Raw genomic sequence first — 20,616 nt, 5'->3', positions numbered from 1 at the left:
TGTTTAATTAGACTCAAATCTGATCTATCTTTTGATGCCAACAGAACTAAATATTATTATGACAATTAAACAAAACTCCCACTCTCATTCAAACAACATCCCCTCTGCTCTGTAAACAATACATATTAACTCTGGACTTCTCAGGAAAAAAAAACTATTCAACCTGTTTGAAGGAAACCAAGTCTAGCTCTTACTTCTTTTTTTCTGTTATTGATTTTAGAAGCGACAGTAAGTGGAGTGATCTAGTATTACAAAGTGGTAATCCAGTAAAGGTTTATCCTGCAAGTCTCGACCATCTTAGCATAATTATCTAAGTCATCATTGCCTACAACACCTTAAAATAAGACTTTGGCAATCATAGGTTACAACATTTTCACATTAAGTCATCCATGTTTTGTTTGTTTTTTCTTTTTCCCCCTAATTCTGTTGATATCAGTAGTTTTGATGACAAGCCCTAACATAGCTATCGTGCTTAAGTGCCAACATTTTCCATGGCTAAACATGCATATTTCTTTCACAATTATGCAAATGGTGACAGCAGGATGTGGGGAAAAATCTTAATAAAATAGGAACAGAACAGAACCATTTGCTCATTTTGGCCACAAACATGGCAAGAATCCACCAAAGACTAACCACTGTTGGGTGGACTTTGTCTTGGGAAAGGAGTCATCTGAAATCTTCAAAAGATTAAAAACCTGAGGTACAGGAATTTATTTCCATTCAATGTTAGGTGAACTGTGAGACATTAAAAGTAAATGAATGAATGAATAAATAAATAATGCAATTTCCCACTTCTTTAAACATTTTTTTCAAAATATCTGAATACAAAGCCTAGTGTGCCATCTGTTACATTGACATGTGTTTTAGATTTTGTTTGTTAGTTTGTTTGGTTTGTTAGTTAGGGGCTTTGTTTACCAATTAAAAACAGATGCAAATAGAGCTTTAAAAAAATTATAAGTGCAGATCTTTGTCACAAACTTGGAAATCAACAAGTTTTTATCATTTTCTTTAAGCATAACAACAATTATTTTTCTATTCTGTCCTAAATCTATATAAAGGAAAATAAAACAAATTTTGCATACAGACACACATCTGTGTAATTTTGCAAAAATGAATCTGGTACAAACCAAGTGAGTGAATATTAATTTGTTATTGTTTATTTGACCAATGAAATGAAACGTTGTTGAGCCGGACGGAAGCCTCTGAGGGGAGCTGGGGGGGGGGGGGTGACTCTCCTCACATTAGCGTCTACCTAGCCTGTAGCCACATTAGCCCTGTCGTTAAGTTAACCTAGAGTGGAGTGGACCAGCTTTCTGCCGCTGGACGCACAAACAGTGGAGATCTCTATGATACAAACCGGCCTGGGACGTAAAAGAAAAATATCATTTCGAGCAGAAGAAAAACAGTGGAGATGAGTAATAAGCTGCACTGGACACCAAGGACCTACCTGACTGGCAGTCTGTCGACTGACAGCTGTCACTTTGCTGCTTAGCTTGCTAGCTAGCCGCGTAAGCTAAGTGCTAATAGAAGATTTTTAAGCTCACAGCCTGGATAACTTAGTCAGCCAATGTTATCCCGGTTTAGAGAGGAAAACGGCGACTTCTCGGTAGCATTTGACTCCGCCTGTTTAAATTATGAGTTAGTCTAGAAGCGTCAGGCAGTAGTATTTGTGATATTTTGAGGTCCAAGTAGTTTAGCTAGACTTGAGCTTAAAGCTACCCCAGTGCTTAAATAGTTAAATTAAATAATAATTAAAAAAAAAAGATATACTTATGTGATAATAGCTGTTGAAGTCACACAGACTACTGGTGATTGGGGACTAATTATAACCCACTACAATCGTTTGGCACTAAAAGATTTTGGACATCGGCCTACTTTGGATAACATCTGGGGAAATGAAGAAATTTTTTGATTCTCGTCGTGAGTTCGCGGGCTCTGGGCCTGGTTCTGGTGCCGGGGGAGGAACTGCGGGTTCCGGCTGCGGTGGCAGTTTCATCGGACGGGTCTTCAGTATTGGACGACATCAAGTGACCGTCGAGGAAATTGTTGCAGAAGGTGAACTACTTGGCTCTCCTTCCAGTGGATTGCACACTCTTCACACGTCTCCTGAAGTGCTCCAGAAAGATAAATAGTCGAGTATCATTAGTTTACTGGTTGGGCCTGCTTTTATTTTGCTTTTGGCCCAGCTCTTGTAACGCCACACTGTACTGTATTACACTATAGGCTCATCTGTTGGTTTTGAGGCGACATTGATCAGAGTTTCTGTCACAAGAATAAGAACAAGTTTCAGCTTTCACTAGCTAGCTAGTCACAACTCTTTGTCTGCTTAGTTGTTTGTCATGACATGCTCTGCAATAATTATGACTGTGGGATAAAGTCAAATTAGTCTGAACACTTACAAGTAGGTGTTTCAGACAGTTATCATATGTTCAGATTATTCCCTCTATACATTACTCTGTTTGCCCGAGGGCTGGGCAGAGCATGGCATAACTTGATTTTCCACAGGACAGGAGCTGTGCTGAGTCATATGTCTTGATATGTACAGAGAGACAAAGCCGGTGTGGTTTTCAGAGGTGCTGACGATTTAGGAATTGGCATATGAATATGCTGCTACCAAAAATGGCCAGATGACATGGTCTCATACAGAGACAATATTGCAAACAATATTGCTCTGTTTTTCCTAAACATAATAAGTTATTCCTTTTAAACAAATTATTTATTTACACAATTCATTGCATAGAAGTTGTTTATATGCTGTGGCTGTGTAATTTCAAAGGTTGTCTAGTTTAAAACACTGTTAACCAGGCGATACTAAAGCAGGAGGACACTTCCCATGGTCATTTGTCTGTGCAATGAGTCTTCTGTGCTCTGTAAGCTAACAGCGCCTGTGACTAAATAATAAATGAAAAAAGACTGATTAATTTATCAGTACTATCCTGTGGATGGGCCTCACCTGTTGGGCCATACACTACCTTTATGAATGAGAAATATATTATATTGACACGTCAATTAAAACTATGTGTAAAATGAGCTAATTTTACATGTAAACACAAACCTATAAAGAAGAGTTTCCGTGATTGGCATGAAGTAATAATATACATTTACATTTTTCAGAAGGTGCATGTCATAAATCCCCCACAAATAATGTTTTATTGCTTGGACCATGTCAGTGTCTTTGGTGTAATAAGATCTATTTTGAATATTTAGATAATTTAATTACAGGGTGTGAATCATAATGTCTAGTACAATTGTTGGCTGTAGTACAGAGATATTTAATGAAAAACTGACAAAATCAGCCCGAGGGACATTCTTTACTGGCTTTTGTAGCTTAAATCTAAAGAACCATGCTTTGAACCACACCATTTTTTTTAAGGTTTCTATTTCGGGTCTTGTGCAGAGTTCTGTCACAATTGTCAGCCAGTTGTCCCAGGAATTTCCTTGACACTGCTTTCTTCATTTTCTATCAATGGTATCTCTTTCATGGTCAGTATTAAGTTACAGCTGGTGACATTAGTATGCAGTTTCTGCTGCCACATGCGTGTTTGTCATCATTTTCTCTTTCTTAAGCAATAATTGTCCTTGTGGGAAGGGGCAAAAACCCATCCTAAGACTGGACAGTTCATGTTAGATTTATTTTGAGCACAGTAAATCTGTGGTGCTATTTGTGGCTGTCATTTCAGCACCGTGGACTTGTTTGTAAACATCATAGTAGTTGTAAAGACATGTGATGTGTATTAGTCCAAAGTCACTATTGTAATTATGTAAGAACTAATATGATGGAGACAAATTCTGGTGCAAAATGTCAGAGATAAGTTATAAAAGCCTGGAGTTTAACGCAGGATCTAATTCCATTTTATAAGCATTTGCTTAAGTGTGTACATGAGTGGGACTGGTACAGTCCCGACAACCAGTTACGTCAATAGGCAGTGGCTATTTGTAGATGTGGCTAAGTCATTTGGCCACACCGTCTACTCAGATTGAAGACCTTTGCTAAAAGTTCCTTAAGAAGTCTGTTAATCCCTCTAATTTCTCACATGCATGTCAGATTAGATTGTGCAAGACAGCAGTGGCTCAGCTGTCCTAACTCTGATGGCTCATACACACACACAAACACACACACATGCACACATGCATGAGGTTACCCTATGCTCTGTATTCTGAATTATTTGGCATTAGCTATTTGTGTTTTAACTGAACTTCATAACTCAAGTCTTAGGTGATTCCCTTACTAGTATGACAACACCATTTACTCAGTTCACTGCTCAGCCATTCTTTATTATATTTATTTATTTTTTTGTGGTGAGTATTTGTGATTGCAAGCGTTGGTTTGGAGTGTATTATTCATTGTGAATCACTTCCTCTCTGTCTCATATAGATCACAATAAGTTGAATAATTAAAATATTTATTGCTTTTGCCTTGCATTATGTCAGTTTTTTAATTGTACACATTTCTGTAAGGTAACCCTGTGTAGTTGTTGACAACCATCGGCCAGTCTGTTCACATGGAAGTGTCCTTGGCTTAGTGATGCCAGCTGGATGAGTCAGTGTGGTGCATGGCATTATCACGAACAGTGTGAGAAAAACAGCTAGCAGAGGAGCTGACGTAGAAATGAGATTTATACTACAAAAGCTGTTTCATGCCCTCTACTTCTCATCAAAGTAGGGAAACTAAACTGAACTCGGAGAGGTCTTTTTATATCCAACTCATTACAGGCAGGAGACAATGAAGTCCATAGTTTAACTTTATAATATCAAAACTTTTTATGCTGTCCATTTCTGTAGAAGAAGTTTATCATGTGTTTGTTTTATTTTTTGTGTGGTTGTTTTGGTTACTGTGGAAATGTCCAGTCATCTTGTAGTTTTCGTTTGTGTCAGCATCACTGTAAACTAAGGTGGGATGATTAATTCTGACTTTCCTGTGTTAGTTTTTTTCCCTCCTTCTTGCAACAGCTGACTCATGCAGTGTTGTTCAAAGCTTTTATTAAAAGTGCACGTGCAAGTCAAATATTCACCGGTCACATACAGTATTCACTTAAAGCTTTACATATTTTTCAACAATAATATGACATAAATATGTGAAAAAGAGGCAAGTTCCTGAATTGAATCATCTGACTCGATTTTTGAAAATTTAATTGAGGTAAGATGCTTTAAGATCATAATTACTTTTTAAGATTATTTTATTTAATTGATTTTGGTATTTTTGTGTCTTTCTCTGTATTTGCAGGAGGTTTTGCTATAGTTTTTCTGGTGCGCACTCATCAAGGTCAACGTTGTGCACTGAAAAGAATGTACGTCAACAATGAACACGACCTGCAGATCTGCGAACTTGAGATACAGATTATGGTGAGTAAGAACTGATAACTGCAGACTACTTAAAACTGCTTGGAAACTGCATTTTAAAAGAGGATTATTTCTTATTTTGTGAGTCAGATTTGTGGCATTTGTAGCTAACGGCTGAGCCCTGTACATTTCTTAACGGCAGGCCTTAACTCTGAAAATGTCCAGTTCCTGGAGCCACACCCTGCATGACTAATGGTGGATGTTTGTTTCTATTATTTCAAGATTTTAATAAAACAAAAAGAAACTGAACAGTTAGAACTGTAAATGTATTTTATGCTTTGCAAGCTGTACGCTTTAAATATTTTTGCCACCACTTTGATTTTTTTTTTTTTTTGCTTTCTTTTTCCTTGTTTACACAGAGAGACCTAGTGGGCAACAAAAACATAGTTGGTTTCCTGGATTCCAGCATAAATCCAGTTGGAAATGGAGATGTGTGGGAAGTCTTAATCTTAATGGACTTCTGTCGAGGTAATTCCTTCTCTAAGTTTAGAGCATCATTACCCTCAGCTGCTTACATTATCCTGATTCCTGTTTAAAGTAAATGTGACAGTAGTCATGTTCAATAGACCATGTTGCCTGTTTGTTTAAACAGGAAGTTTTTCTGTACTTCAGAGATTCAGGCAAATACTTAAAAAGAGTAGGTGGGGTTTTTAGATGAACATTTTTCTTGATAACTTCGTCAAGTAGGGATGATGTGTGTTTATTGGTTCTGTACTCTGCACTGACTTTTTATTCCCTAATTGTGTACGTAGGTGGACAGGTTGTAAACTTAATGAATCAACGGTTACAGACCGGCTTCACTGAAGCCGAGGTTTTGCAGATCTTTTGTGACACGTGTGAAGCTGTCAGTCGCCTCCATCAGTGCAAGACTCCCATCATCCATCGAGATCTTAAGGTGAGTTTGGCTTATTTTCTTTATGTGCTTCATCTTACTCAGTGCAAATAAGTAAATAATTTCCCTTGTTGTCATTTATTGTGACACTCTCTCTAATTATTCTTCTTTTGTGTACCTTATTTAGGTAGAAAATATTCTTTTGCACGATCGAGGACACTACGTACTTTGTGACTTTGGAAGTGCCACAAACCGCTTCCAAAACCCTCAGACTGACGGGGTTGCAGTTGTGGAGGAGGAGATAAAAAAGTGAGTTTAAAATTAACTGTCTCCTCTCTCCCTTGTAATGTTCAGAGGCTCATGTGTGTGCTTCTTCAGATACACCACCCTGTCATACCGAGCTCCAGAGATGGTCAACCTGTATGGTGGGCAAGTCATCACAACAAAAGCAGATATTTGGGTGAGATTTAGGAGACATTTAATCTTAGTTAACAGAATTTTAACTTCAGGACTGAATTAATTCACAATCACAATGATTCAGAAATAAATAATTACCCTGTTTTTATGTTTGTAAAGGCCTTAGGTTGTCTACTCTATAAGCTGTGCTTCTTCACACTTCCTTTCGGTGAGAGTCAAGTAGCTATTTGTGATGGCAGCTTTACCATCCCAGACAATTCCCGCTACTCCAAGGAAATGCACTGTCTGATTAGTGAGTAACCTTGTTTGTCTCTGTCTTATATAACCATTATGCATGTTTGAATTTATGTTTGCCTGTAGATTTCCATATGTATGACTATAATTTTATATTTCCTGTTTTTTTAATTGTGTCTCAGGATACATGCTGGAACCTGACCCAGATAACAGACCAGACATTTACCAAGTATCCTACTTTGCCTTTAAACTGGCTCGAAGAGAGTGTCCCGTCCTAAATGTCCATGTAAGAAATGTTTTCACAAGTTATAAGTCGTTTAGTTATAAAAGAAAAGATCTTTTAGAAAAAATAGGAAAGTATAGTTTTCCTTTGGTGGTTTCAGTTGTCACTTTGTTTTTCAGAGAAACTGTAATCCAGGACATTTTTAAACTAGAAATCAGTTGCGCTGTCTTACTTTTGTGATGTTTTCATGCTTTATGTGCTAATGGAAGATGCACATTGATGATGGAGTGCAGATGTGACACTTGTTTCTTGTTCATTTTAAGAAATCTAAAAAAAACAAAAAAAAAACAGCTAAATTGTCTGTTGTTGTAGAATTCACCCATTCCTGCAAAACTTCCTGAACCTATCAGAGCCAGTGAAGCAGTAGCCAAAAAGAGTCAAACCAAAGCTAGGTAAGTAGGAGGTAAATTAGCTGAGAGTTGTAGTTATAACAAACGTTGCCTCTACTTTGTTGTTCTTTTTTGTCCCCTTCAGACTCACAGATCCAGTACCAACTACTGAAACTTCAATTGCACCTCGACAACGGCCTAAAGCTGGCCAACCACAGCCAATATCAGGCATTCTCCCCATCCAGCCAGCTCTTACCCCACGCAAAAGGCCCAATGTGACCACTGGCACACCACTGACCATAGGTATAACTTGTAAAACTGACATTTATGCCCACCGTACTTTACTCAAAAACCTTACTTGCTATCCAGCTTCTGACACACCTACCCTTCTCTTGTTATTTAGTAAAGCCTGAATAGATTGTGGCCAAATGCTGCATAACTCATAGCAGCTCAGCCTCATACTTTTTGTTTTTAATCTTATACCCTTTCCCCTGTGAAAATTAAGTATGAAAAAGCTACAACATGTCTCTATGTGACACATCGTGACAACTATGTGTTCGCTACATAAAAATTTCTTTAAAACCTCCATGCGGTGTCCATCATGTGTTTTCTCCCCTCTCCCCCACCTTCAGCTGCCGTCCAACCTGCTCACCAGGTTCCCTCTGCACAGGCTGCTCCACAGCCAGCACAGATGGCCAACACCCAGCCACAGCATACACCTCAGCATCAGCAGCTCTTTAAGCAGCAACAAGTCTCACCCTTCTTAAGCCCACAGAGTGGCCAGCAGGTAGGAATCCCACCACTGACTTAACCACTGACATACTGTTAAGCTGAATTACTCGTTGTTTAATCTCATATATCATATTTTTCATTCATAGTTCTCTCTCAACATGTCATTTTAAGCAATTTGTTTCTTTTCATAGATATTACATCCATAACATTGTCCAATTTATCTGCTTGGGTTATAGAAAGTACAGTACCACATAGCAGGTGTTATCATACAGTATCAGTCAGTAGTTTAACTCCATGAATTTATTCATTAAAAATTAATCCTGTGATTTATCCTGAGCTCGGCTGGTCCAAGTCTAATCTTTAAGGTTTTTTTTGTCAAAATGCATTGAGATTCAGTTAAATGTTATTTGTTTTTTTTTAAGTCAAATTCAGTATTACAAACCATTTTTTAGGTTTGTGAGGTTCGTGTGCAGCTTCCACATGTGATGTCCACCTGTTCATGAGCAGAAAATCTTGGCAAAATGTTATTTTTCTTGGGGCACAGTTTTGTCACTGGAACTTGCTCTTATATGGCTGTATGGTATTTTAATGTAGCATCAACTACAGAACGTCCACCAACAAACAGCTTCTCAAGGGTCTTCTCTGCTGCTGTCCAGAGCTAAACCTGTTCATCCAGTTACTACCCTGCAACAACAACAGCAACATATACTCCATGAAACAGCACCATCTCATCTCACTCCCATCCCTGAATCCACAGTCACTGGTCCAGCAGCTGACCTAGAGGTTGTGGTAACATCGTACTCCTGTTGCTGTCTGCGGCTCTTAGGATTGAGGCTGATTATTACCTTGTGTCTAACGAATCACACCCAGATTTTTTTTTTTTATATTCCTTTCTTCTTATAGGGCAGTGGAAAAACAGGAGTGGTCCATGGATATGCATGTTAAAACCTTCTAGAAATTATCTATATCAGTCTTTATTTCAACATTGTCATTGAATTTACTTCTCTCTTTCTGCTGCATGTGTTTTCAGTCTACTCCCTTTCTTTTTCCATGAGTGATTTAAATGCTTTCACACAATAGTCTATTGAATATTTTCTTTTCCATTTGATTTCATGTGGTCTTCTATATCTTATTTTCTATTAGTATAGAAGATTTGTTTAGTATATGGCATGCTTTCTGTCACGAGCCTTGCATTTCTTCAGTCTCTTTCTTTCGTTTTCTCATTACAGACTGCTGGCAGGGTGATTCACAAAGCTGGCTCCTTGACACCCCCCTCATCGCCAAAGATTGCCCCAAAGACTGGCCACAGACGAATCCTGAGCGATATCACCCACAGTGCCGTGTTTGGCGTTCCAGTCAGCAAGTCCACTCAGCTATTACAGGCAGCCGCAGCTGAAGCCAGCCTCAACAAGTCCAAGTGAGCAGAATTAACTCCTTTCAGCTAGCTGAGAATGAACTGTCCTTTCATCGCACAGAGTGAAGCCGGAAGGCCAATAGATGGTCCATTCATATGATAGAATGGGGAAAGAGGACAAACGTCCCTTTTACATCCCAAAGGACCAGCAGCTTAAGAAAAATAAGTCAGTTCAGTCTTTAAATAACTGCTTACTCGCTTTCATTTGCATATGTTTGTAGACCAATGCAGAAAGATTGGCCTACCAATGTATGCAAATAAAAGGAGCTTCGTGCTTTCCACTCTGTTCATTCTTAGCATAACTATTTTTGTACTGCAGATCAGCAAGTACCACTCCTTCTGGCTCCCCCTGCTCATCCCAGCAGAGTGTGTATCATCAAGGTGGCACTGACACCTCATGTGGATTTATTGCATCCAACACTCAGCCCAGCTGGAATCCATTCGGAGATGATAACTTCTCTAAACTAACAGCAGAGGAGCTACTCAACAAAGACTTTGCCAAGCTAGCTGAGAGTAAGTTGTCCACCGCATATTTACACATACAGAATCAGTAAAAACTGTGGCCGTATGATCTAAAACAAACAATGTTTTATGCACAGCTGGTGCAGCAGGAGAAAAAGTCGCAGGATCCAGTGAAAGTCTCATTCCAGAGCTTAGTCCTTTTCCAGGTAAGGCATTGTTTCATTCTTCTCAGTGAGCTGTTTTTATTTCTGTGCATATTATAATTCTGTGCAACTTGAATGACACTATGCAGCGAGTGTTCAAGTAAATGTGTGTCTCAGTTGGGTTTAAAATTTCCATAATGGGAGAGATGAAGTTTAGTCATTTTCCTCCATTTTGTGTTTGCTATCCACTTTCTTTTTCTTGTAACTCGTACCCTCACATCGCTTCATTTATTCTTTTCCATTTCTATTCACTGTACGATGTTAAACAGAAAGATCTGCAGACATCTTGAGCACAGGTTCAGCATTGTTGACCGTCCCGGACACTTTTAATGCCCTCTCGCTTTCTAATGCACCAGGTAAATTTCTTGTGATATCAAAATTCAGAATAAACCAAGTGTCTGATTGGCCCAGGCCTGGGGCTCACAAATGCACACTAAACATATCCTTAAAACCAACGAGTCTGTTCAGTATTTGCTGAGGTACTGTCCTGGATATCACACTACCTATATATTCTTTTATGAGTGCCAGTTTTGTGGTTTGAGTTTGTACACCGTCCTATCTTGTTGACATAGAAAGCAGCCTCACAGTGCCTTCCTGTCAGCATCCATGAATAAACACCTTAGCTTCAGATAGATGGCATCTCATTTGCAGATCAGTGCTTTCGCTGTTGCCTGGTAACACAGCGGACAAATTCTCCTTTGTTAATTGGATTGCATTACTGCGGGGAGAGCCTGATCACCAGTGCCACTAAGAATGAAAGAAAGTTAAGCTCACTGTCTTGTTAAAATGATGACCCGCCTTGTATGAATTGGATTGCATTGTAGCATTTGCTGAAGGTGTATGCTTTTAGCATTGCTACTTACTTTGTGTTGCTAATGTTTGGCATATTCCTGAAAGAATAAAAAATCTTGAGGTTATTTTGGGATAAAGGTGTGGTTAATCTTCTCTTGTCCTGCCTAAGCTCTGTTAGACTCACCCTGTGTCACTCTCTCAAATAGGATACACAAAGGAATCTAAAGTCTTGACCTTTGTTCCTGGAGGAGGACTCCCCTCTGATCGGCACAAGGGATGCCTTATCCTAATTAACAAGAAACATATAATCTGTGACGCATTTTAATCTTCCATATGTTGGATATTGACTGATAGAAATAATTTTTTGTTTTTTTTGTTTTTGTTTTTTTTAAATCTAAAGCTTCGAAAACGTTTCCTCAGTTTTGGCCTCTTTCCCGTAGAGAAGAGTTCAAGAGGTCACATCTGCTGTGCCATTTTTTGAGCCAGCACATTCCTTGCATAAGATTCCCTCCACCTCCCATTTTGCCCCAACGCATTTTTCTTGTAAGTATGAGCAGCAGTCATTGCTTAATTTTGTGCATGGAGTGAATTTTAAAGTCAATATTGTTTTTCTTGGTTATAACGGCAGTGCTGCATTTTATAAAATGGTTTTATGATTGACAGTAAAGACAGATTAACAAAGATTGTTTGCAGAGACTGGTGTGAAGAGTTGCACTGGTTGCAATGAAGTGATATTTGTGAAACTAAATGGTCAGTGTTGATGTTTGTACTCACTGAGCTTGAGGGATGGTTTTGTGCCACAGTTCTGCTGGTAAAGGCCAGGTGTCGTAGTTTTAATGCACGAGGTGCGGTTTCACTGGTCGGTTTCAGAGTGTGTGAGTGTGTTGGACAAAAATGGATTAAATAGCAAATCTTGCAAAAATGACATTATTTTTCCTTCCACACTATCTAGCTAGCCATCCATCCATCCATCTATATATACAGCACATGTTCATGTAAATGATTTGTTCTGGATTATGAATATTTTCAATAGAGCTGATTCAACAATTTTACGACAATGTCTATTCTTAGAAAGTAGGTTTTTTTTTGTAAAAGTACAGTATTTCAGGATTTCATTAAAAAATGTGAATATTAATTTACTCTGAAAGTAATTAATAACATCAAGTGAAGACACTTCTGACATCTACATGAGTATTTGCTCAAATGAGGCAAATCCTCTGCTATACGCAGCCGACAATACTGAAAGTACTGTAATAAATGACAGCTCTAATGGAAAACTTTATTGTATTGTAATGTCTGAATAACATGAGATGAGTCTTTCTGCTTTGTAACTACTACTGTCAAAGAATTAAAAAATGAGAAAAAGAAAACAACTTCATGTTTCTGGATATGCCAAAGTATCTGTCATGTTGTCATAGATAATGTTGGCTGGTAGTATATTGGCTCTATGTTGGTCATGAAAAAGCATAGTACTTTCACACAGGTGTTATTTGGAGTTAGGTTTGTTGATTTTGCCAAAACATATACTGAGAATGTCATATTGCTTTAGCTATGGTTTGCCTTGGATTGGAAGAATGATTTCTCATTTGTCTTTTCACTCCATCTGTTGTCATCTGCTTGAAATCCATTCCCATTCTCCATTTTCTTTCTGTTTCCCTCATTGAGGGACTAATGTCTCCTAAAATCCTTTTGCAACTTCCTGACCCCCTTAACCTCTGCTAACTTCTGGTTGTCTGGAGAGCTCCAGTAATGATCTATTCCTGTTCCTCTGACTTACCAAGAAATTCTTCCTCTACTTGTTGGCATCTTTTTCCTCCTTTTCCCTCTCAACTGGTCAGGAAGCCAGACTGTATTGTTGAGAGGCAAAGATGTCCTTCATCACTTTTAGTCCCACCAAAAGGACATTTTCTCATGTACTACTAACAACCGCTTTGCTGTTCTGCTCTCTGTCTCTGTGTAGCAAAAGCAGAAGTGTGTGTGGATTCATTGATTCCTGGTCTTGAAGCTCTTCAGGCCCAGCGACATTCAGGCCAGCCAGAGCTCCTCCCTGCCAGCATGCCAGGTTAGCATCCTGGTCCACAGAATGGGCATTTAATCACACGTCCTTCCAGGATTTGATTGATTATAGATCAAGTCATGGTCTTTTCCACTGATCATGCTGCTGTACTAAAAGATAAGATCGTAGTTACAAGTCATTTTGGCCTTTAGCTCTGACTGGAACATTAGATAATCTTCCAAGGTTTATTAGTGTGTAAGGTTATCTGTTCAGTGAACACTTGGGACTTGTATCACTTTCAAAGCCTCAAATCATTCCCTAAATTCTCCCTCACTTTTCATTCTTCAATGCTATCTGATTTTACCCAAGGCCATCGTGTAAGTCTGTCGCTACTTATAGAGGTTATGATGAGCTTGTACGTGTAATACTATGAGCTGTTTTTCTACTAACAGTGTTTCTAACTATGCTTCTTGCACTAACAGTTTTTTTTGGGTTTTTTTTTTTTTTTTTTTTACTGTGACCACTTGTCCCCTGGCTATGCTCCATTCTGTCTCAGACGCTCTCATTGGCGAGGACTCTCTGCTGGGTTGCGATCTGCTTTGTCACACTTCTCCTGGAAACCAGTGTGTTTCTGCTCTCCCTTCCTCTTCTTCCTACACCTCTGCTCCCCCTGGCTGTGGCTCTGGATCCTGTCTGGAGGAGCTGCCACCTGTTCAAGCCTCTACTGGTAAGACCTCCCCTGTAATGTGTGCTGAGCGTTTTGCCACACGATTACAGACCAAAGACCAATCTCAACACTAGAGGGCCTGTTTGACGAGGGAAAACAGTAACTCACACATGTGATAAGGTAATCAAACGCAAGTGTAAACAGACCCTTGACGCATTTGCAAAAGCCATGTAACATTAATGGCTTTTCAGTTCTGCGGCTGCCCGGGCTCCACTTGTTCTTAATCTGCTTACATCCTCCTTTCTTTATTTGCTCTCTTCTTTGACTGAGTTAACTTCTTCCCCCCTTCCATCGTTACTTCACTTCCTCTTCCTTCACCACAGACTCTGCTTTCCTCTTGTCCTGTGGGGAGAAGGGCAATGATGACGAGTTTGATCCTATTCCTGTGCTCATCTCCAAAAACTCAAACCAAGGTAAGGCTGGGAAAATTCTGGGATGAGCATTCACACCTGCTGAAGCCCAGACAGTTTAGCCACCACGCCATGTTCCTGCGATTGCTGATGTGAGAAGTCTTGAATGGGTGTGCTTGTCACATCAAGGCCCATCTTGTTCTCACATTAGTCATCCTTCCTTCCTTCGAGCCTTATGTTAGACCGCCCGTGCTTCTCCACTTTTAAGGATTTGATTAGTCTTTTTCTTGGAAATCTTCTCGTGTTAGAAAGGCACATTCCCTTGCTCTCCCTATGATGATGCAGCTGTACAAAATCTATCCCAGCTCACTCTCTGCCTCTTTGTCTTTCTGCCCCTATTCATGCATCTTTCTGCTCTGCCATCATCTTCCTTCATCCTCATTATCTCTTCACTCTTAATTTCTCCGTACAATCTCTGTTAATATGACCCTTTTTTTTTGCTTGTCTTTCACCATCTCCCTCGGCTCCTCCATGTCCATCTCTATCTCTTTCTCTCTTTCTTTCTGCCACGTTTCAGATGGTCACTCGCGCAGCAACAGTGGCAGTTCAGAGTCCAGCATCCCCAACTTGGCCCGCTCCCTTCTGCTGGTGGATCAGCTCATCGACCTCTAGAGGGGGTGGGAGAGGTCGAAGGGGCAGTGTGCAATCTGAGCATAGGGTGGGGTGAAAAGATAGAGATGTTCAAGCAGAGGCACTTAATGTAGCACCTTATGAAAAGACAATGGGCCACTATGGATCGGTTCAGTGGAACCTTTCACTTTGTGTGCCTCCTTGGCCTCAACTCCATCTCTAGTAGCCTGATAAGCTGGTTTCATGCATCTATGCTGGCTGTTGATATTTCCACGCTGTAAAAAGATCTTTTTGTTTTATGCCTGAGCATATCGTCTGCTTCTGTCCTGGCTACACCATGGTTCTCCTTATGCTTTCCTCATACTTGCATTAATATCTATCATTACGTACATGGTGATCATCCCTCATCGTATGCACTGCTTGATCACAGCTACATCATGTTCACTCTGTGTACTTGTTGAAACAATGAAAAAACATGCCACCCTCAGCATGGTCACGTGTGTCAGGGGTCTGATAAAAGAGTGGAGACTGAAAATAATGTAGGACTTTTGGGGGATTGGATCCAAAAAGCTTTGAACTAAACTACTGACCAAACACAGATGCAGCCTGAATGAAGCACTGAGCTGTACTGCTGCACTGATGGAAGCAGTTTGTGGACCATTGAAGACAAAATGTCAGCTCTGGCCAGCATGGCAGATTTCCTTACATGGGATGGTTTACTGTTGTAGGAGAGCTGTCTTAAAAATGTCAATATAATTTTGATGCACATAGTCTAGAAGTACCATCTGTTCAAGTCTGTGTTGGCTTTGCCATATAGATCAGTGAGTATTATTATAGCTTTATGACTTCTTCATACATCTTTCTGAAGCAAGCGTTCATCTGAGAAACTGGACCTGTAACTCAGTAATGATCCTTTTCTGAAATGCTGAAACAAGTGAAATCACTGTTCTTACGGGCTAATTTGACTCAATGGTGAAAAATTTTCTGTCAGCATTATCAATGTTCCTTCATAAAATTATTAAGAGAATGGGGACTTTTCAGATCTTTCAAGCACGCGTGAAATTTCTCATTTCTTTACCCGCTGTCTAGATGAGCGCAGGGAAAGTTGATTATCTCACCTGAAGCAATGCCAAAGCTAAGAGAGCTCTTGTAATCATGCTATTTTCCATGTGTTGTTCAGCTCTCAGGGTCAGTACAAATGAGCAGATTATTCACAGTACACCATTACCCTAAAGGAGGTGCAGTCTAGGTCATTAAGTTAGTTCAGGTTGGAAATGATAAGACAGATTTTCAGATCAGGCTTATCTCACCAATCCCTTCTTGTTACACACCTTCATATCAGCCAGCCAGTTATATTCATTTCAGCAAAAGAAAGAAAGGAAGGGGGCCTCAGGTAATGTACATAAAATCTTTTTTTTTTTTTTCAGTTTTGAACACGTCAACACTGGTAAATTTAGATTTTTTTTATGTGTAATATTTAGAGGTATTTTATTTCTCATGGTGTTACTAAAGATTACTGCTACTGACAGTAATAAGCAGTGAATGTATAAGCAGAGTACCATAATGGAATATGTATAAAATTTATAAGGACCTATAGTTGATCATGTATAAAAAGCTGTATTTAAAAGTGTAAATGTTGTTAAGAAGTGGCATGGGTAAATTGTACCTCTTTTCCTCTCTATCCACAATAATATTCAATGAATAACTTTGCATTTATCTATGCAATCTCATCTTAGTGTCATGTTCTTATTAGACACTGCAGTGCTGAATGCTCTAGACTTGTAGCCTTTGCAGTAAAGTTTACTTGTGTTGCTTTGTGGAACTGAAATATTTCATGCTGACTGGATTGAAATGGAGGCAAGTGAAATAATAACTCTGGTAAAGTCCAAATGTTGGACATGGCAGCAGATGTTTTTGTCTCAGAGCAGGACCCTGAATGTGTGTACTTTTATTTTTAATCATTTAAACGGTTGGAAAGAAACTCAGTGATGTGAATGTAAATTGTCTTTGGCTCATTTCATTTTGACTAACTTCATTAGCTGACCACACAAGGAATTAAAATGCAAAACTAAACCACTCTGGTATTTCCTTCTCAGACTGCACTTTTTAAATTACTTATAACTCACAAGTTTTACAACACCGTGCAAGTTTTATCAAGCAATCATTACCTTTGTCCCCCCAGAAACTTTAACACTTAAATTATGTTTTTGTTCAGTCCTTCCAGTTGTCAGGCTCTAGTCTTCTGATTTTATGCTTCCTGCATGTCAGTAAGCACCAGTAGGCCTGACACTTTTAATTTACTAAGAAATGGATTGCTGCTATTCCAGTTATTGCAATTACAAAAGTGGTCATATTGTATTGTGTTTTGGTAATCCTCTCTGAACAGCAGCTCTGTAGCTATCTTTTAATTTGATTAACAGGCTGTAAATCACATGGGGGTGTATTTTATTAGAAATGAACTCTAAGCAATATGAAATGGATGAATGATTTTGTTAAAACTCCCCTGAGAAGTAAAACAAAACAAAAAGCACCATAAAAAATGGTGTTTTACTTTAATGGCTTCAACTAACATCCCCGCAAGAACTGCCAGCCAGCTAACAGCTGCTGCCGACACCGCTGAGGTAAGACTGATCTGTCTGCTTATCTGTGCAAACCTGTCCCTTTATTTTCACTTAACGCCGTGAAAAACTTCCCCTTGTTTCCACAGAAGCACTGACTCCTATTCTAACAGAATGTTACACTGCTGTCACCGTTTCTCCTAACACCAGGCAATGCTGTTGTAGGTTGAGTTGTGGACACTGCAGCTTCAGCTAAGTTGTGGAAACAAGGCTGTTTGATGTTGTGGTTGTAGAACTGATAGTCTTGTTTGTCCTGTGTGATTGAGTTTTTTTTCTTTTTTTTAAAGTTAATGTTTGTATTGCTGCAGTCCTGTTCTGGTTTTTTCATCGTTTGGTCGTTCTCATAGATCTGCAGTGTAAAGATTTTTAAAGATGATCTATTGGTCGTCCGTATGTCACATGTGAGACTTCACAACTGTTGGTCTGGTAGATAAATGGGCAAATGGACCCACAGATGACCGAGAATCTTCTGACTGATGAAATTTGTAGCGTCCAGGGGTTTTGTTTATACATTTGTCTCTGCTCTCTTGTACAGATCTGCGAGGGGAGACGAATGGCTACTCTGTGATTGAAGAGGGACAAGAGACTGAAACTGTTGAGGAAAAGTCTCTGAGTAATGAAGGCTGTGAACACTCCAGTGATGAAGATGAGAACAAAGTCCATCAGGATGAGCAGCAGGAGGTGGGAGCAGATGAGGGCAATGTAGCAGCCCTTGATTGCAGTGGTTCTAGACCTCTGCTTTTGGACTCTGAGGATGAAGAAGAGCATGGATCTCAGCTGTCTCTCCACGCCACCACAGTACCTATACCACCCTCTGCCATCTTCCATCAGCCCACACCAAGCACATTGCCTCAAACTAATTCCTCACATCCATCCGAGCCAGCCAGGGGAGAGGACGTTACCCCAGATGTTTTCTCTAAAGCCCCCTTTCTAATTACACAGGAGGACGCAGCTGACGTGTTTGCTAATGCTCCGTTTCCACATGGCCCCCTCGTAGCTCAGCCGCACTTTGACGTGTTCTCGCAGGCTCCCTTTGGGAAAAAGAAGGAGCCCACAGCAGCTCATCCAAAGACCTCGTACACTCCCGCAGGAGGAGCTCAGGCTCTAACCTCGGATCAAGGAGTGCTGGGACAAGTTGCCCAACAACCATTCCGCCCTCAAGCTTTGGCCAAATATTCCCGACACTTTGAGGGACCAGTACCCCAGCCGCCTGTAGCCGCTCACAGAGTGCCGTCCAGTGTAAGCATGCAAGCTGGTGAGGCATCACTCCCTGTTGGACCTCTTCCTTCATGGACCTTAGACATGAATGCTGTAGACCCCTTTGTCTCTGCGCCCTTTCACTTGAAGGCCCCACAGGACAAACCCTAAACACCCACTCAGAAGACAACACCACTTGATTATGCAAACTGCAACAGGCATACTGCATGCTGTCACCAGCGCTGCAGCTGGACTGCAGACCTGCATGGATCTCATTCTGGTTCAGATTAGATCTTGTAGTCCTAGGTCATAATTCCCACTCTTTCCACATATTTTACCATAGTTTTCAACCAATCAATTGTCCCTAATACTTCTAGCATACATTGACATAAAGACAACGTGGTGGTCATTTCTCCTGCCTACCTCAGCTTTTCTTTGTGAGGGAGTTCATATAGTAGGTTGGCAGAAGCTTTAGTAGAATAATTTCCTCTTCATATAAGCTTAACTGTGAAACTGTAATCTGGTGATGCCTCACTCCTCCACCGTGACAGTTTTCAGAGAAGACAGTCAGCCTCATAAGCTCGGTGAAGCTTGAATCATGGGAAGACTGAATAGCACAGTCGGAGAGTGAAATGTTCTGGTTATTTGGTTTTTTGCAAAACAAAAGAAAAAGTGTTTGAAGCACATAATTCAATAATTTTGGGTCATTTGGTCGTTATGTTTGATAGATTGTTGTGAAGCTGGATAATATTTCTAGACATTTCAAGGATAAGAATTTTAACATGAAATGTAGTCTTTGTTTCCATCTAAAATGTTTGTGTATCATGTTTGTGGTCACTGTTCTCTGATAAAAATGGAATTTCAGTGTTTGTTACATGTCTTGTACGAATCTTGTATAAGCACAGAAAATTCATTGAAGTAGTTCTTAAGTTATTTAAAAGTAGAAGATGGAGTTTTCTAAAAAGCCTTACACTCATCGAGTACTTCCTTTCTACATGTAAAAAAAACTTTTGCCTTTTGTGCCCTCCTGACAGAACTGCTGCATTTAAATACTTTAAGTGCACTTGCATTCAGCACTAAATATGTTTCTGTAGTGCACACCTATCACCATGCTGCATCTCAGTTGCAAACATCTCTGTGAATTCCAACTGTGAGAATAACTGAAGTGGAAATATATTGAATCATACGTCTACAGTTCATACAATTAGCAGTTCCAGTCAGGGATTGTCATATAAATCATGTCTGATGGATGGCATATCTTTTTAATTTATTTCCATTTGCCATTTTATTCTTTGTACTTTAAATCATGGAACACTAATCGGTTCCCACCATTGCACTTTTAGGAAGGGGGATGCAGTCTGTTTCAATCCAAAGTTTAAACTTTGTATTTCTCTACTACAGTGGTAAAACTTGCATTTTTCTTTCTTTTGAAGTGTACAATCTTTTAAAATATATTTTCTCATCCGGTCTGCAAACATGAAGATTGCACATAGACTGACAGAGTCAGGGTTCTCCTAAGAATGTGTTTTGCTGGCTATAAAGTGTATTTCAGGCGCTGTAGTACAGCAAATGTTCAGAGGAAAAGCAGCATATGACACTGTTGGACAAAAAAGCACTCAAAATACTTGTTATGCTGCACAGCCTGCCTTGTAAAAGTATGTAATTTTAAAATGAATAAAACTATTAAATGAATCAAGTTTTGCAACGTTTTTTTTTTGTTTGTTTTTTTTTGTTTTTTTTTTTGTCCACTGCTTTTCAAGGAGAAATCCTTGTCTGTATGTAGGCACTGAACAGTCCAGCACTGTGTAAGTAGTAATACAATTAATATTAATGAGTCTGACACACTACTTTAACATTTTGTTTTATATTCCATTTTCATTCTCCAACTCCACATGGAAGTTTGAGTCTTGAGAAAATTGTAAAAGTTAAAAGTTTATCAACTAATTGTGACTATATAATGTCTAGAAGCAGTTAAATTCATTGAACATAAATGTGTTACCCAAAAAATATGGTTGGAGAAATAAAATCAGTGGTTAAAAATATATTTAGACTAAGAAAAA

At 39.4% G+C, this 20,616-nt stretch overlaps 1 protein-coding gene across 2 annotated transcripts; it reads left to right on the top strand.

Annotated features, from left to right (window-relative positions):
- Positions 1 to 1,296: 1,296 nt before the first annotated feature.
- Positions 1,297 to 20,198, top strand: aak1a (AP2 associated kinase 1a). Of its 2 annotated transcripts, XM_079251109.1 has the most exons (18): positions 1,297 to 2,055; positions 5,225 to 5,343; positions 5,700 to 5,808; positions 6,093 to 6,235; positions 6,360 to 6,481; positions 6,551 to 6,632; positions 6,749 to 6,881; positions 7,006 to 7,109; positions 7,419 to 7,498; positions 7,581 to 7,738; positions 8,068 to 8,222; positions 9,397 to 9,584; positions 9,901 to 10,094; positions 10,181 to 10,249; positions 12,999 to 13,100; positions 13,591 to 13,761; positions 14,085 to 14,174; positions 17,895 to 20,198. In XM_079251109.1, the coding sequence occupies exons 1-18, from the start codon at positions 1,896 to 1,898 to the stop codon at positions 18,725 to 18,727; spliced, it is 3,012 nt and encodes a 1,003-aa protein (XP_079107235.1). In that variant the 5' UTR covers positions 1,297 to 1,895; the 3' UTR covers positions 18,728 to 20,198. The 2 variants fall into 2 exon arrangements, with proteins under 2 accessions (XP_079107235.1, XP_079107234.1); XM_079251108.1 differs by lacking the exons at positions 12,999 to 13,100; positions 13,591 to 13,761; positions 14,085 to 14,174.
- The last annotated feature ends 418 nt before the right edge of the window (positions 20,199 to 20,616 follow it).

This window comes from Telmatherina bonti (genome assembly GCF_933228915.1).
Source record: "Telmatherina bonti genome assembly, chromosome: 13".
Lineage (NCBI taxonomy): Eukaryota > Metazoa > Chordata > Actinopteri > Atheriniformes > Telmatherinidae > Telmatherina > Telmatherina bonti.
The sequence above is the reverse complement of the archived record's forward strand: the minus strand, read 5'-3'. Positions and strand labels throughout refer to the sequence as shown.

Excerpts from the sequence above, each read along its gene's own strand:
- aak1a (XM_079251109.1), top strand. The coding sequence starts at position 1,896 with ATGAAGAAATTTTTTGATTCTCGTCGTGAGTTCGCGGGCTCTGGGCCT. Across the intron at positions 6,633-6,748 it reads CAACAAAAGCAGATATTTGG|GCCTTAGGTTGTCTACTCTA; the intron begins GTGAGATTTAGG and ends ATGTTTGTAAAG. Across the intron at positions 10,095-10,180 it reads CTTTGCCAAGCTAGCTGAGA|CTGGTGCAGCAGGAGAAAAA; the intron begins GTAAGTTGTCCA and ends TTTTATGCACAG.